At 42.6% G+C, this 12,184-nt stretch overlaps 1 protein-coding gene across 12 annotated transcripts in view; it reads left to right on the forward strand.

The window, feature by feature from the left end:
• Positions 1 to 12,184, forward strand: part of mcf2l2 (MCF.2 cell line derived transforming sequence-like 2) — a 149,905-nt gene that overhangs the window by 53,204 nt on the left and 84,517 nt on the right. For all 12 annotated transcript variants that reach the window (XR_012594082.1, XM_074636861.1, XM_074636862.1 and 9 more), the window contains exons 12-15: positions 4,433 to 4,624; positions 4,725 to 4,911; positions 5,129 to 5,232; positions 7,692 to 7,780. Coding sequence is in view for 11 of the 12 variants with exons in the window: in XM_074636861.1 (XP_074492962.1) it covers positions 4,433 to 4,624; positions 4,725 to 4,911; positions 5,129 to 5,232; positions 7,692 to 7,780 (572 nt within the window). In the remaining variant the exon portion in view is untranslated. The remainder of the gene's footprint in view (positions 1 to 4,432; positions 4,625 to 4,724; positions 4,912 to 5,128; positions 5,233 to 7,691; positions 7,781 to 12,184) is intronic.

Consider the following 12,184-nt stretch of genomic DNA (forward strand, 5'->3'; position numbering starts at 1 on the left):
ATGATGAATGTATTCATTTACTTTTATGTAGTTTTGGCTGGGATTGTCCTAGAAACACCAATCAGGGTTTTCTGGAATGGCATGACTGTGCTGAATCCAGCAATACATGATATGTAACTGTAGCAGGTATGGTCAATGGTCTACATTAAGAAATGTATCACGTGTGTGTAACGGCCTTTAGTCAGGGTTCCCAGGGTTATTCAATAGCAGGCATGTGTCTTGTTTTCATGGCTCTGCTGTAGTTCCAACAGTGCTTTAGCATCCTATCATAGTATGCAGATATAATTTCTTCAAGCTACCAAAAATAGTCGAAATATAGTGTAACCTGAGCTTTGCCAGAGTAAACGGTGACTGTGAGTGGAGTCAGTGAAGTGAAGATGCAGAGAGGATGAAAACAAATACTGTGTATTTACTATAAGATGACTGTTTCCCTTCAAAGCAATAAACCTCATAAAATGTCAAATGTTTACTTCCCCCATGCGTTTGGCTCAGCAGCTACTGACAACTTCTAACATAGCTTCAGCACCTTTGTGCACCAATTCTCCCCGACATGATTTGCATACATCACATTTTTTCAGTATAGGGACATATGTGTCACAGCCAAAACAGAGCCACATAATACCCATCATACTTTCTGAAGCAGAGTTACAACTACAGAAAAACGTCTGAAGCAGCTTTTGGGTGAAAGATGAGAAATGAAGATTTTTTGCAGTGGAGAAATGAAATGCTGTGGGAGAAAGTTAGTGACATGAATAATGATTGAGGCCTGTTTGGCCCTGATGTGAAAATCAGGCCAACGAGTGTAGCTGGCAGCAAACAGGAGGCTAAATAAAACACTAATGTCAGGGGAAGAAGCCTGACAGTCAGCGTGTCTACTGTAGAGCTGGACACTAGTGAATCAGTCCACATCAGATAACTTTAAAGTAACTTTGCACAGCAACAATAGGAATAAGATCAAGGGCTTCACTGTCTTAAAAGGCAAAATATATTAATGTGGTGCCATAGAGCACCACAGAAAGGCACTGAATCTGTAGGCCTGAGGGAAGACCCCCAAAAGTGCTTTAGTTTTCGAGATACCCCTACCGGAGGTAGAACAAAGCACAACAATGATTTTCATATTCTCTTAGGTCTCCCATATATGAAATGGATTCTTGTATAAAAATATTTTACTGCAAAAGTGGTTAAATTGACAGATATTGTGACATAACCCATAAATAAAAAAGGTGCAAAATGAAGCCAGGCCGAATGGGAGATGATGCACCAAATCTCATGTAATTTCATAATGCATGCTCTGATTGATCCCAAATTTGGTGTGATAATGGCCAGGGGGTTCCTCTATATATATGCTGAAATGCCCACCCTTGTTTCATCTTCATCATCCTGGTAGATGGCAGCAGATTTTTATCAAGAATGTCTCGGTACATTTTTCCATTCATCCTTCCTTCAATTATGTGAAGTTTGCCAGTACCGTATGCTGAAAAGCATCCCCCACCATGATGTTCCCACCTCCAAACTTCACTGTTGGTATGGTGTTTTTAAGGGTGATGTGCAGTGCCATTTGTCCTCCAAACATGGTGTGTATTATGGCATCCAAAGAGTTAAACTTTGCTCTCATCTGACCAGACTATATTCTCCCAGTATTTCACAGGCTTGTCCAAATGTTGTGCAGCAAACTTTAAACAAGCTTCAACATGCTTTTTCTTCAGCAATGGAGTCTTGCGTGGTGAGCGTGCATACAGGCCATGGCGGTTGAGTGCATTACTTATTGATTTCTTTGAAACAATTGTACCTGCTAATTCCAGGTCTTTCTGAAGCTCTCCACAAGTGGTCCTTGGCTCTTGGACAACTCTTCTGATAATTCTTTTCACTCCTCTGTCTGAAATCTTGCGAGGAGCACCTGGTCATGGCCAGTTTATGGTGAAATGATGTTCTTTCCACATCCGGATTATGGCCCCAACAGTGCTTACTGGAACATTCAGAAGTTTAGAAATGTGCCTGTAACCAATTTCACCAGTATGTTTTGCAACAATAAGGTTGCGAAGGTCTTGTGTGTGAGGAAACAGAATGTGAATATATTGATGCATTGAGGAAATACAGTACTACAAACACATAAGTACAATAAGCGGAAGAATCAAATTTGAAGGTCTATGATGAATGTATTCATTTACTTTTATGTAGTTTTGGCTGGGATTGTCCTAGAAACACCAATCAGGGTTTTCTGGAATGGCATGACTGTGCTGAATCCAGCAATACATGATATGTAACTGTAGCAGGTATGGTCAATGGTCTACATTAAGAAATGTATCACGTGTTCCAAGCATGAAATGGGGGTAAATGGCATATCTGCAGTCAATAGATACTTATTAATACATTTCAATCAGGGAGAAATTGTTACACACCAGTTATTGAAAGTTTTGTATCAACTTTAATTTAAGGAGGAGATATATGTTCTTGATGCAATTGCAAGTAATAATTTTCACTTAGACCTTTAAGGGATAATGTACAGCGAGCAGGTCATTGTTGTGGAATAAACCCTGACAGGGTGATGTGGCACCCCGATGCAAAGCATCGCCCTGAAGGGGTTTATTTCACAACAATGACCCACTAGCTGTACATTATCCTGCTTATTACATGGCTAATTACTTCAGAAATCAATAATTTGACACAAAAACGGTTCTCCAGAGTCCGAGATCAGAACTGCGCATATAGCAAGGGTCTGTTATTCATAGCAACGGTCTGTTATACATAGCAACGGTCTGTTATAAAGAAATAACAGAGCGTAGAATGCCATTATTGACCGATCAGAATCGAGTATTCAACAAAGTCATGTAATAAGTATGAATATATAACAACCTATATAAACACAAAACGTTCCCTGGTCTATTTTTTCTTACTCTTTCCATCTTTTGAATGCAGCACTTAACACGAAGGAGTGACTTGAAACAAACAAAACAGAACCTAAGGGCAACAGCCATTTGTGTTTGTTTCACTGTCATAGTGACAACCACAGATACCACAAACACATCAGACTTTCTGAGCTCCGTGACCATTCACTGAAACATAAAACCGTGATACAGAGGAGGAGGTTCTGGTTTCATAGCGCTCTGGTTGAGATCTGGCATAGCCTATTATTACCCGAAACTATTTATTCACAACCATCACAGTTTCCACTTAACTTCTTGGTTCCACTCTGATTTCCGCGTTCACGTGTAGTTGTGCACAAACAATTTTCCTGCACAATTCGGGTGCACTCATTTCATTTTGACCGCCAGATAAAGTGGTTTTAGATAATCTGGATTAACTGTTGACTTGTTCATAACATGCCTGACTTTATTGTCATGATGTGTCAACACAACTGATGAGTAACCCCGGCTTTGTTGCTTTTAATGTGACCCGTAGTTACAGTTACAGTAGGCCGATTTGTGCGTTGGCGAATCAAGTGGCAGTTAGACATAGCTGAATGACTTCTGACAATTTTATTCTCCAGAAATACAGTTAAAGGTAGGGTCGACGATGTTGGGAAGCTAGCATAATTTGATAGTAGCTTCGCCTCAGGAGCTTTTCTCTTCCATTCTCCAGTAAACTTGCGGCAGCGACGCGCTTTGAGTTCAGGCTGGTGCACGCCAAAGTTAGAGAACGAGGAAGGAGGCAGGGAGGCTTCTGATTGGTTCTTTCCAAGCGGACCACAAGGCAGTGATTGGTAGACTTTTTTTACCGGATTACAGCAGCTACAGATGACGGCTCTTTTTCTGGTCCTTTTTCAGAGCTCATCAGTAATGGATTGCTGTCGGGGTGTAAAGACCATTTCAACCAATATAACAAATAGTGTATACTGGATAAAATCGTCAACCCTGCCTTTAAAGTAATGTCCATTAACTGAATAATCTTATCTCTGCCAGGCGTAAGCCTGTGGGGAGATCATGCGTTCGGTCGTGCGTGTGTCTGTCTGTCTGTCCACATCTAATCTCGCATTCTACTGGACCCATCAGTCTGATATGTTTGGGGCTCATTCATGACTGTATAGTAGGGGCAGCAAGTGATCAACAAAAGTTTGGTCTCGTTTTGAAACCGGAGCATCTTCAGATTAATTCCATAACCGATATGTTATGATCCACTAAAGTTAGGCATGATACGTGATGAATAAATCCCCATATTTGTTTTCTTTGCCGCCATCTTGACTGTAAGGGAGGCGGGAGGGACACTTGAGCGAGATTCAACTGGTCAAGTTTTTATTCCTCATATTCTGAATGTAGATTTTCTTCCTGTAATCATGCACCGTAACACCAGAAGGCATGAAGAACACGTGATGGTACCTCATTGAAGGTCCCAGTGACGTCTAAACACAGTACCCTCACACTGAGCCACCGCGTGGGAAGGGAAGCTGTTAGCTACACTGAAATCTTGCCCTTCTTTGGATTTCTGCTTTGTCCAGGTAAACCAGTGGTGTGAGTCTGGCATCTACCTGCTGGCCTCCCAGGCTGTGGATAAGTGTCAGTCACAGGAGGGAGCAGAGTCGGCACTGACTGACATCGAATGCTTCCTGGAGTCTGCAGAAAAGAACCAACTGACCGAGCTGAGGAACCTCCACAACCAGTATGAGGTCGTCCTGTCCGAGGATATCAAGGTACGGTAGCACGAAAAACAACAGTTTATACGGGATGAATGGATGTTCTGTTGCAAAAATAACGATGAGGAGTTATTGACGCTGAGCGTTCTGCCTGCAGGCCAATGTCCTGAAGGCACTGAAGCGCCTGGAGGACGTCCAGGAGATGTTTCAGAAGCGGCACATCAGTCTGAAGAGGCTGTCAGCGAAACAGACGAGGCCCGTCCAGCCCGTCGCCCCGCGGCCTGAGTCCTCTCCCAAACGGCCGCCACTGAAGAACCCCCCCAGGACTACAGGGAGCCAGCAGCGTGAGTTGGATGTTGTTATGATGAGCCTGGTGTAAAAGGCTCAAAATGTTCAAACTCTTACCGTCTGTGATGTGATTATACAGTATTGTGAGCTCTTTTTTTTTTTGCCACAATCTAAACTAATTTTATGACTGCATGCATGTGATGTAACACAAGCTCTGAAGAAAGAAATGATTGAAGTTGCTCACGCCGTGTTCCTCTCAATTCCATCGTATAGCTCTGGCCCGCAGAGCTTCGGATAACTCCAACAGTGGCAAGCAGCCAGCCGAAGCCGATCCCAGCAAGAAGAAGAACATACGCAAGGCCAAAGGAGGCATCAAGGTACATCCTCCTCTCACTACAGCGTTAAAGCTCTCTTCATCTCAAAGTAAGAAAGAGCAATTGACTATTATGACACTAAGGCAGGGGATCGTCCCACAATCATTGATTCCAGTGCCGATCCTGATGCTTTGATTTCAATAACAGAAGTTCTCGTTCATACTTTGACATAAATGTGAAAGGATACAATGCACGGCAGGTTTCACTGGCTGGTGGGTCTCAGTCTGAAAGTGTACTTTAAGAATTTGCCAATCTTTAAGATGCGTGGTCTTCACATTGTTGTTAAATTTGAATTTATTGAGAGGATAGGATAGCCCCTTGAGATGTAGCATCTCATTTTCGAGGGGGTCCTAAAGACACAGATACAAAAACACATTGAGACAAAACAGCATTACATAAAAAACATACACTGCAAATACACAGATACAGACAGCTTGCTCACCATCTCCCACCCAGACCCCCAACCCTCTGCTGTTATACAAGAAAAAGTTGGATACAATGATCAGATTTTAAATCAATTACATCCGCATAAAGAACAATTGCAACAGTTTATCTTCAGTTTATATGTAGCACAAATAAATTGAGGATTATACAGTAAGTACACACAAATTAAAAACACGAAGAGGTCGTTTTAAGATGAGAAAATAAAGATGTCCTGAAGCAACGGAAAGAGGTAATAGATCTCAGAAAAAGAGGAAGATGGAGCTTTGTATTGGAATGACCTGTGTCCAACTTCTTTGAAAATTCTTGGGACAAAGAAAAAGGGATGTTGCATATGTCTGAGTGTGATATGAAGATGTAAATGGAACCAAAACGGTTTCAAATAGGAAGGACAATTCAAATAAACACATTTGAAAATAAACTGCACCCAGTGAAATTGCCTTCTAGATTTAAACTGCAACCAATTAAGTGATTCATACATGAAACAATTGGTAACACTTTACAAGAAGGGAAAAAGTTCACTGAAACAAAGGACAAAAAATGAACATGGGGAAATTAAATAAAACTGCATTCAAAATGAAACAAAAGAGAGCTGCAGCCTCACCCTCTTACTCCAGTGAATGACATTTAACCCTCACACCCTCACCTAACTGGAACCTACCACCTGCCCAGGTAATTATAGGGAGAGCTAAACAGAGCATCCAAATCAAACAGAATAATGAACAGACCAGTAATACAAGATCTCCAAGTTACTGCTGACATCACAATACATCTATGGGCACTCGTTACACACCGACGAGCACGCCAAATAATGACATCTCATTTAGTGCAGAAATACCTCACCTATCGTCCTACACCTTAACAGAGCCCAGCCACTCCCTGCTGAGGCTGCCTCCCTGCTGCTGTTTGCTGCTATGCTGTGATTCTGCTCTGATCTCATTAACTGGTTTACAGTTTGCATAATCTGGATGCACGCCCCGTGGTTATTTTGTGCTGCTGACAAACACGGTCTGTTTGTCTAGTGATAGCATTGTTGTGTTACACCATACGCCTTCCTCCATAATTGATGAGGGCAGACAGCTCCGAAATCAAAAGCCTACCAAGTAGTCTCCTTCTTGTTGTCAGTTGGCTCTGTGAACATGTTTAAAAAACCTCTGCTGAACTCTAAGTGTTTAAACAGACGTTAATGCAGGAGATATTTTCCGGAAGATTCCCTTCAACAGCTACACGAAAGGCGAGGTCTCAGGAGTTTCTGTCGAAATATGTGTACCAAAAACTAATCAGGTAGTCGGCCACGCACCTGTGCATAAAGTTCAGAAACATTCAAGCTGAAGTAGGCGAGATTGGTGCCAATATGATTAAAAAAACAATCTGTTTGCACAACCTCAGGAGGGTTTTTTATTCCAGCCAGATGTGGGAAAGTTGTAGATGCACCCGTCTCTCTAAGTAGCGATACACTCCTACCAAATGTATGTACCTCAGCAAGTGGCATCTGGAGCTGCCATCTATGGTGTCACACCTGTGATAATAGCAGCCTCTGAAGTGACAATGAATGAAGCAATGTTTCTCCCTGAGTGATAGGAACAGAGCAACATCCATATGTTTGAGTTATGTTGTGTCAGATTGCACATTATCAGCACAGTAATCTCCCCACACCCAACAGATGTGGGGTGTTAGGAACATAAACGGGCGTTGGGCGAGACACTTGCTGGTTTTCTTGTTGTGCGTTGCAGTGGAAGAAAACTAACTAGCATCTTGCACACACACTCAACATCCATGACTTGTTCTGTGACCCCGAAGAGCACGGAGAGCTATACAGTATATATATATATATATATACATATATATATATATATACTGTATATGCACTTTTTACCAGCTCTATTGGGAAGAAGCTTGGGAAGAAGACATTTAGTTTACTGATGTCGCAGTAGTATCTATTATACACATAATATACAAAGCCCCTGCCCTAATAATTCAACTTCTGTGTGTGTGTGTGTGTGTGTGTTTGTGTGTCACAGATTGAGGTGATGCATGAGGAAAGCCAAGGAGGCTCCACCCATGTCGTTGTGACCAATGAGACAGAGGAGAGTCTGTCCAACAGACGCAGGTATGGACATAACACGCTGCTGTGTCTTTTTGCTTCGCTGTAACGTCATTACACTGAAAAGACAACATGATCATGTCGTCCTCTAAGTCAGTAAACAGGATGTGAGGTCATATTCACTGATTCCAGAGAGCAGAAAAACAAACCTGGTACAGTTATATTGTTGTGTAGTTATTTCAATGTGTTCTCATCCGGACTCGTCACACATACTGACACTCTGTCAGATCCCCTCGGCGTCACACTTTGTGCTTAATGTTGTGAATTAAACAAACAAGCTGATTGTAACGTGATGCGTGGCGCGTAACATGACCCGCTCAGTGTCTGTCTCTTCGCTCTTTAAACTATGTCGCCACACTTCTGGCACCCTTTCCCTGAGCGTTTCTATTGACACGGATGAGTTTACATAGTAGTTAATGGAAAGCCCGGTGTGGTTTCATACTGGTGTTAAAGGGTGCCTTAACACCGACGGCTGTGAAAAAGCATCTGTATTTGGCGCCCTGGGAATGAGAACGGGCTGGTGTAACAGTTGACACACAGGTGACGATGCCAGTGGCGAAGTAGGACTCTGGTGTGGAATGTTTCATTCGACCTTGTGTTGTACGGAGGCCGTCAGAGCAGAGCAGCTTTAGGATCACAACAGTTGCATAAGAAAAGCTATTTAGTTTTAAAGATCACCTCCAGACATTTATTAAGATATATTCACATACTCTTGGTATAAGAGTTTCTTATCTCTGCTATAGGCTGGAGCCTGTGAGGAGATCATGCCTTCGGTCGCGTGTGTGTCTGTCTGTCCACAGCTAATCTCACATGGACCCATCAGCCTGATATGTTTGGTGCTCATTTACGACTGTATGCTCAAGAACCCGTCGTGGTGATTCACACTTTATTTTATACCATCGTTGACCGCTGACTCCTCACTCCTCTTAAACCTGCAGTAGGCAGTATGTTTTTGGCATCATTGGGCAAAAGTTCCATAATAACCTTTCAGCATATTGTAATTCAAGTGTTCTGAGAGATAACTAGACTTCTACTCCTCCTCATGGCTCTGCTTTCAGGCTTTAAAAAATCTACTTTGACCAATTACAGGTCATTTCATTGAGAGAGCGTTCCTATTGGTTGTGCTCCGGACATGTGACCGGAACTTGGGCGTTCCTTTACCAGATTTCACAATGGCGGCGGCGTCACAGACTTTCTCATTTTACAGCTAAACCGTGCACTACAAGATGATTCTGAAAACATTTGAGGAGAGAAATAGGCATTAACGTTACATAATATTGATTCATATTTGATCAGTGCTGCCTAGTTTCACCGTTTGGTCGGAGTTTGCGAGTGATTGACAGCCGGCTCTCATAGATCAGCTCTTACTGCTTGTTTTCCTCCGGTCTGTGAAATCTTGCAGATGCCGTTAGGAGCACCGGAGGACACAGGGGCACATGATTTTTTTCAGGTTACCTGTTTCATGTACTACTGTCACGATATAGTGGCGACCGTTTAAAAAAATAACTTTTTTTAATCATATTTGCTCCAATCTCGCATACTGCAGCTTTAACCAGCCGGTAGGGGGCCGCAAGGGCTTCAGTCAGATGTGCACACCTGGGTAAGCTGCAAATGTCAATCCAGTAGTATTCATGGTCATGACTCAATGGGGCAGTGTGTAGTGTGTGTGTGTGGTTGAGAGAGAGAGAGAGAGAGAGAGAGAGAGAGAGAGAAAGAGAGAGCGAGAGAGAGACGGTGGCTGTGCTGAGGGCAGACAGCTGTTGGTGATGGGAGCAGAGGGAACAGTTAGCAGTGAAGTTGTCTAGTGGCAGTAATGTTCAGTTTGACAATCAATAAACTCTCTGCAGCTTCTCAGTATCAACACGTTCGCAGGTCTTTCTGCTCAGCTAGAGAGAGTCTGTGGGATCACAAACCGGTCTCTGGACAGAGCAAAATGTAGATAAATATATTTATTCAGTGCCTTTTCATCGTGCATCAACCTTACGTTTACGCGCGTATTGTCGAAAAAATGACTCAAAGTGTAAAATAAAGGCTTGAAGTCACCGTTGAGCTTGCGAGACGCGAGCATGCACAGAGCCTGCACAGAGGGCTGCAGAGGTTAAAATGAGAGTGTATCTGTTGCGTGATACATAAGTGAGTGAAAAACACGTCTGATCAACTCGCGGTCTAGAGAAGGGGCAATAGTGATTTGTATTCATTCAGTCAAACATTACAGCAGCGGATCTGGCGGAGATCTGCTCTTCTGAGTGTTTGTAGTTTTTTACATTTGTTCTTTCAACGACTACGTCATCAGGTCTACTTCCTGTCCCTCTTTGAAAAACCCAGAATCTGCAGTATGAAAATAGTGTTGCTTTTCAGTGGATGGAAACTGGAGGCTTCAAGTTTCCACATGTGTAAGTTTACACTTCAAAACACACTGAGGAACAAGATACCCTGAACAGGGCCTTAGTCTACTAACACTCACACCATTTAGACGACTAATCCGTTAGTTGATTTTAATCGACAGATCATTCAAATTCTCCAGAGAATCACTCAAAAGCACCACTTTGAAAAGAATGACTGATGGGCTAAAGAAATCTTGTCGACTAAGACCAAAACGACCAGTTAGTTGAGTCATGGACTAAGAGGAGCGGCCCTGTTGAATACGTGACTTTATTCCAGTGTCAGTGGTGAATGCTTTCCATCTGGACCCACAAACGTGCACCCCTAGCAGTAAAAAAAAAGTTCCTTATAAGGTCATGATGCCAGACGACCAGCATGCTCTCTGTGATTCAGCCTGTCTGACGTTTTTTTTGAATAAAAACCACAGTGTAACAGGATGCAGTAGAGCAGCAGTGGTGAGGGAGGAAAGAAGAAAGCGACAGGAAAAGAGGGGGGGGTTGGTGGTGAGGAAACATTTTCCCACAAGATGATAACGTATACTTACATACCAGCTGTACTCTTTCAGAAGTAAAAAAAGTAAATGAGTCCTATACTATAGATAATGATCACCTGACTCTGCAGCTCAGCAAAACGGAGCTTCACAGTGAAAATCTGGTTCCCTCTCACCGCTCTCACGGCGATGTTGTCGGCTGCAGCAGGAAGCTGTTTCCAACCGTACGCTGCGTACTGCAGGCAAAGTTAGTAGCTAGCTGGTGAACGTAGTGAAACATTTAGCAGATGAAGAGCCAGTTATTTCCCTCAGGTCAGGATCTGGTCGAGACCAAAACCAGAGCTAAAAGAGAGTGAATGCTGGATGTAAATTAGCCAGGTTGCCAGAAACATGACTCCATAACTACTGGATGTGTAAATAAGCAAGTTCGCTATATGAACTTAAGGTGATGATATGTCAACGTGTTCATAACTTGCTTCTTCTGCCCCCAAATTGGCCCAAAAAAAAAATCAATTATTGCAGGTTTAATTCAGGGCTGTGGTGGAATAGTCCTTTTTGCTGAGGAAGTTTCCTAACGGAGTGAAATGACCCGGAAGTATCTCAGTAGCAGCCATGATAAGAGCTGTTTGAATTCTCTAAATGTTAAGGAAAGGTGCTTCAATGCTTCCTTTATTATCTCCTTTAGCATAAGATACACCGGAGCATCCTTTACCAAAGAAAAAGAGAGAATAACATCCCACAATTCCTTGCGGCTGCAGCACTTAAAGCGGCGCACCGTTCGGCCGTTCCTGATAACAACCGATATGCTTATCTTGCATATTATTTTCATACGCTCATACACTAGTTGGGATTCATGTTTAATATTAGTGGACAGTGACAACTATTTTGTTTTACAAAAACATTATTCCGTACAGGATAAGTGTTTTACCCACCCTCCTACCCATGTAATCCAAGACTTTAAATGTCGGGGAGCTAAAGTCCCAAGCCCCCCTTACAGTGGCAATACAAAGAGGTACACTGCAACAGCACACAAGTAAATGAGGTTAATTACCCGGCTGCAACCCTGTCTGCCCCTGAACATACTCTGCCATGTGTTCTGTCTGTACTGTACCTCGGTAGGGAAACTCACTCATCTGGCATCATTTAGCACCGCAGTCTGGCCGGATGTAGCTTTCTTCCTGCTGCCTGGCTGGTGTCTCAATAGGAAATGTCTTATGCACAGTCAGCCTGATGGGAGCCTGACTCAATCACGGCAGATGATCGAGAGTTTCTGACAATAACAATACAGAACATTTCAAGCTAGTTATATGAATGTGTTAATTAGCCACATTTGCTTCTACATGGTTCCTGTTCAGTTTGCATACATAATGCTGCAACACAAAGTTAAGATCCAAGCCTTTACCAATGAGAATAATCCCTTAAAGGTCCCATATCGTGCTCATTTTCAGGTGCATATTTGTATTTTGTGTTTCTACTAGAACATGTTTACATGCTGTAATGTTCAAAAAACACATTATTTTCCTCATACTGTCTGTCTG

The sequence above is a fragment of the Sebastes fasciatus genome, chromosome 5 (assembly GCF_043250625.1).
Source record: "Sebastes fasciatus isolate fSebFas1 chromosome 5, fSebFas1.pri, whole genome shotgun sequence".
Taxonomy (NCBI): domain Eukaryota; kingdom Metazoa; phylum Chordata; class Actinopteri; order Perciformes; family Sebastidae; genus Sebastes; species Sebastes fasciatus.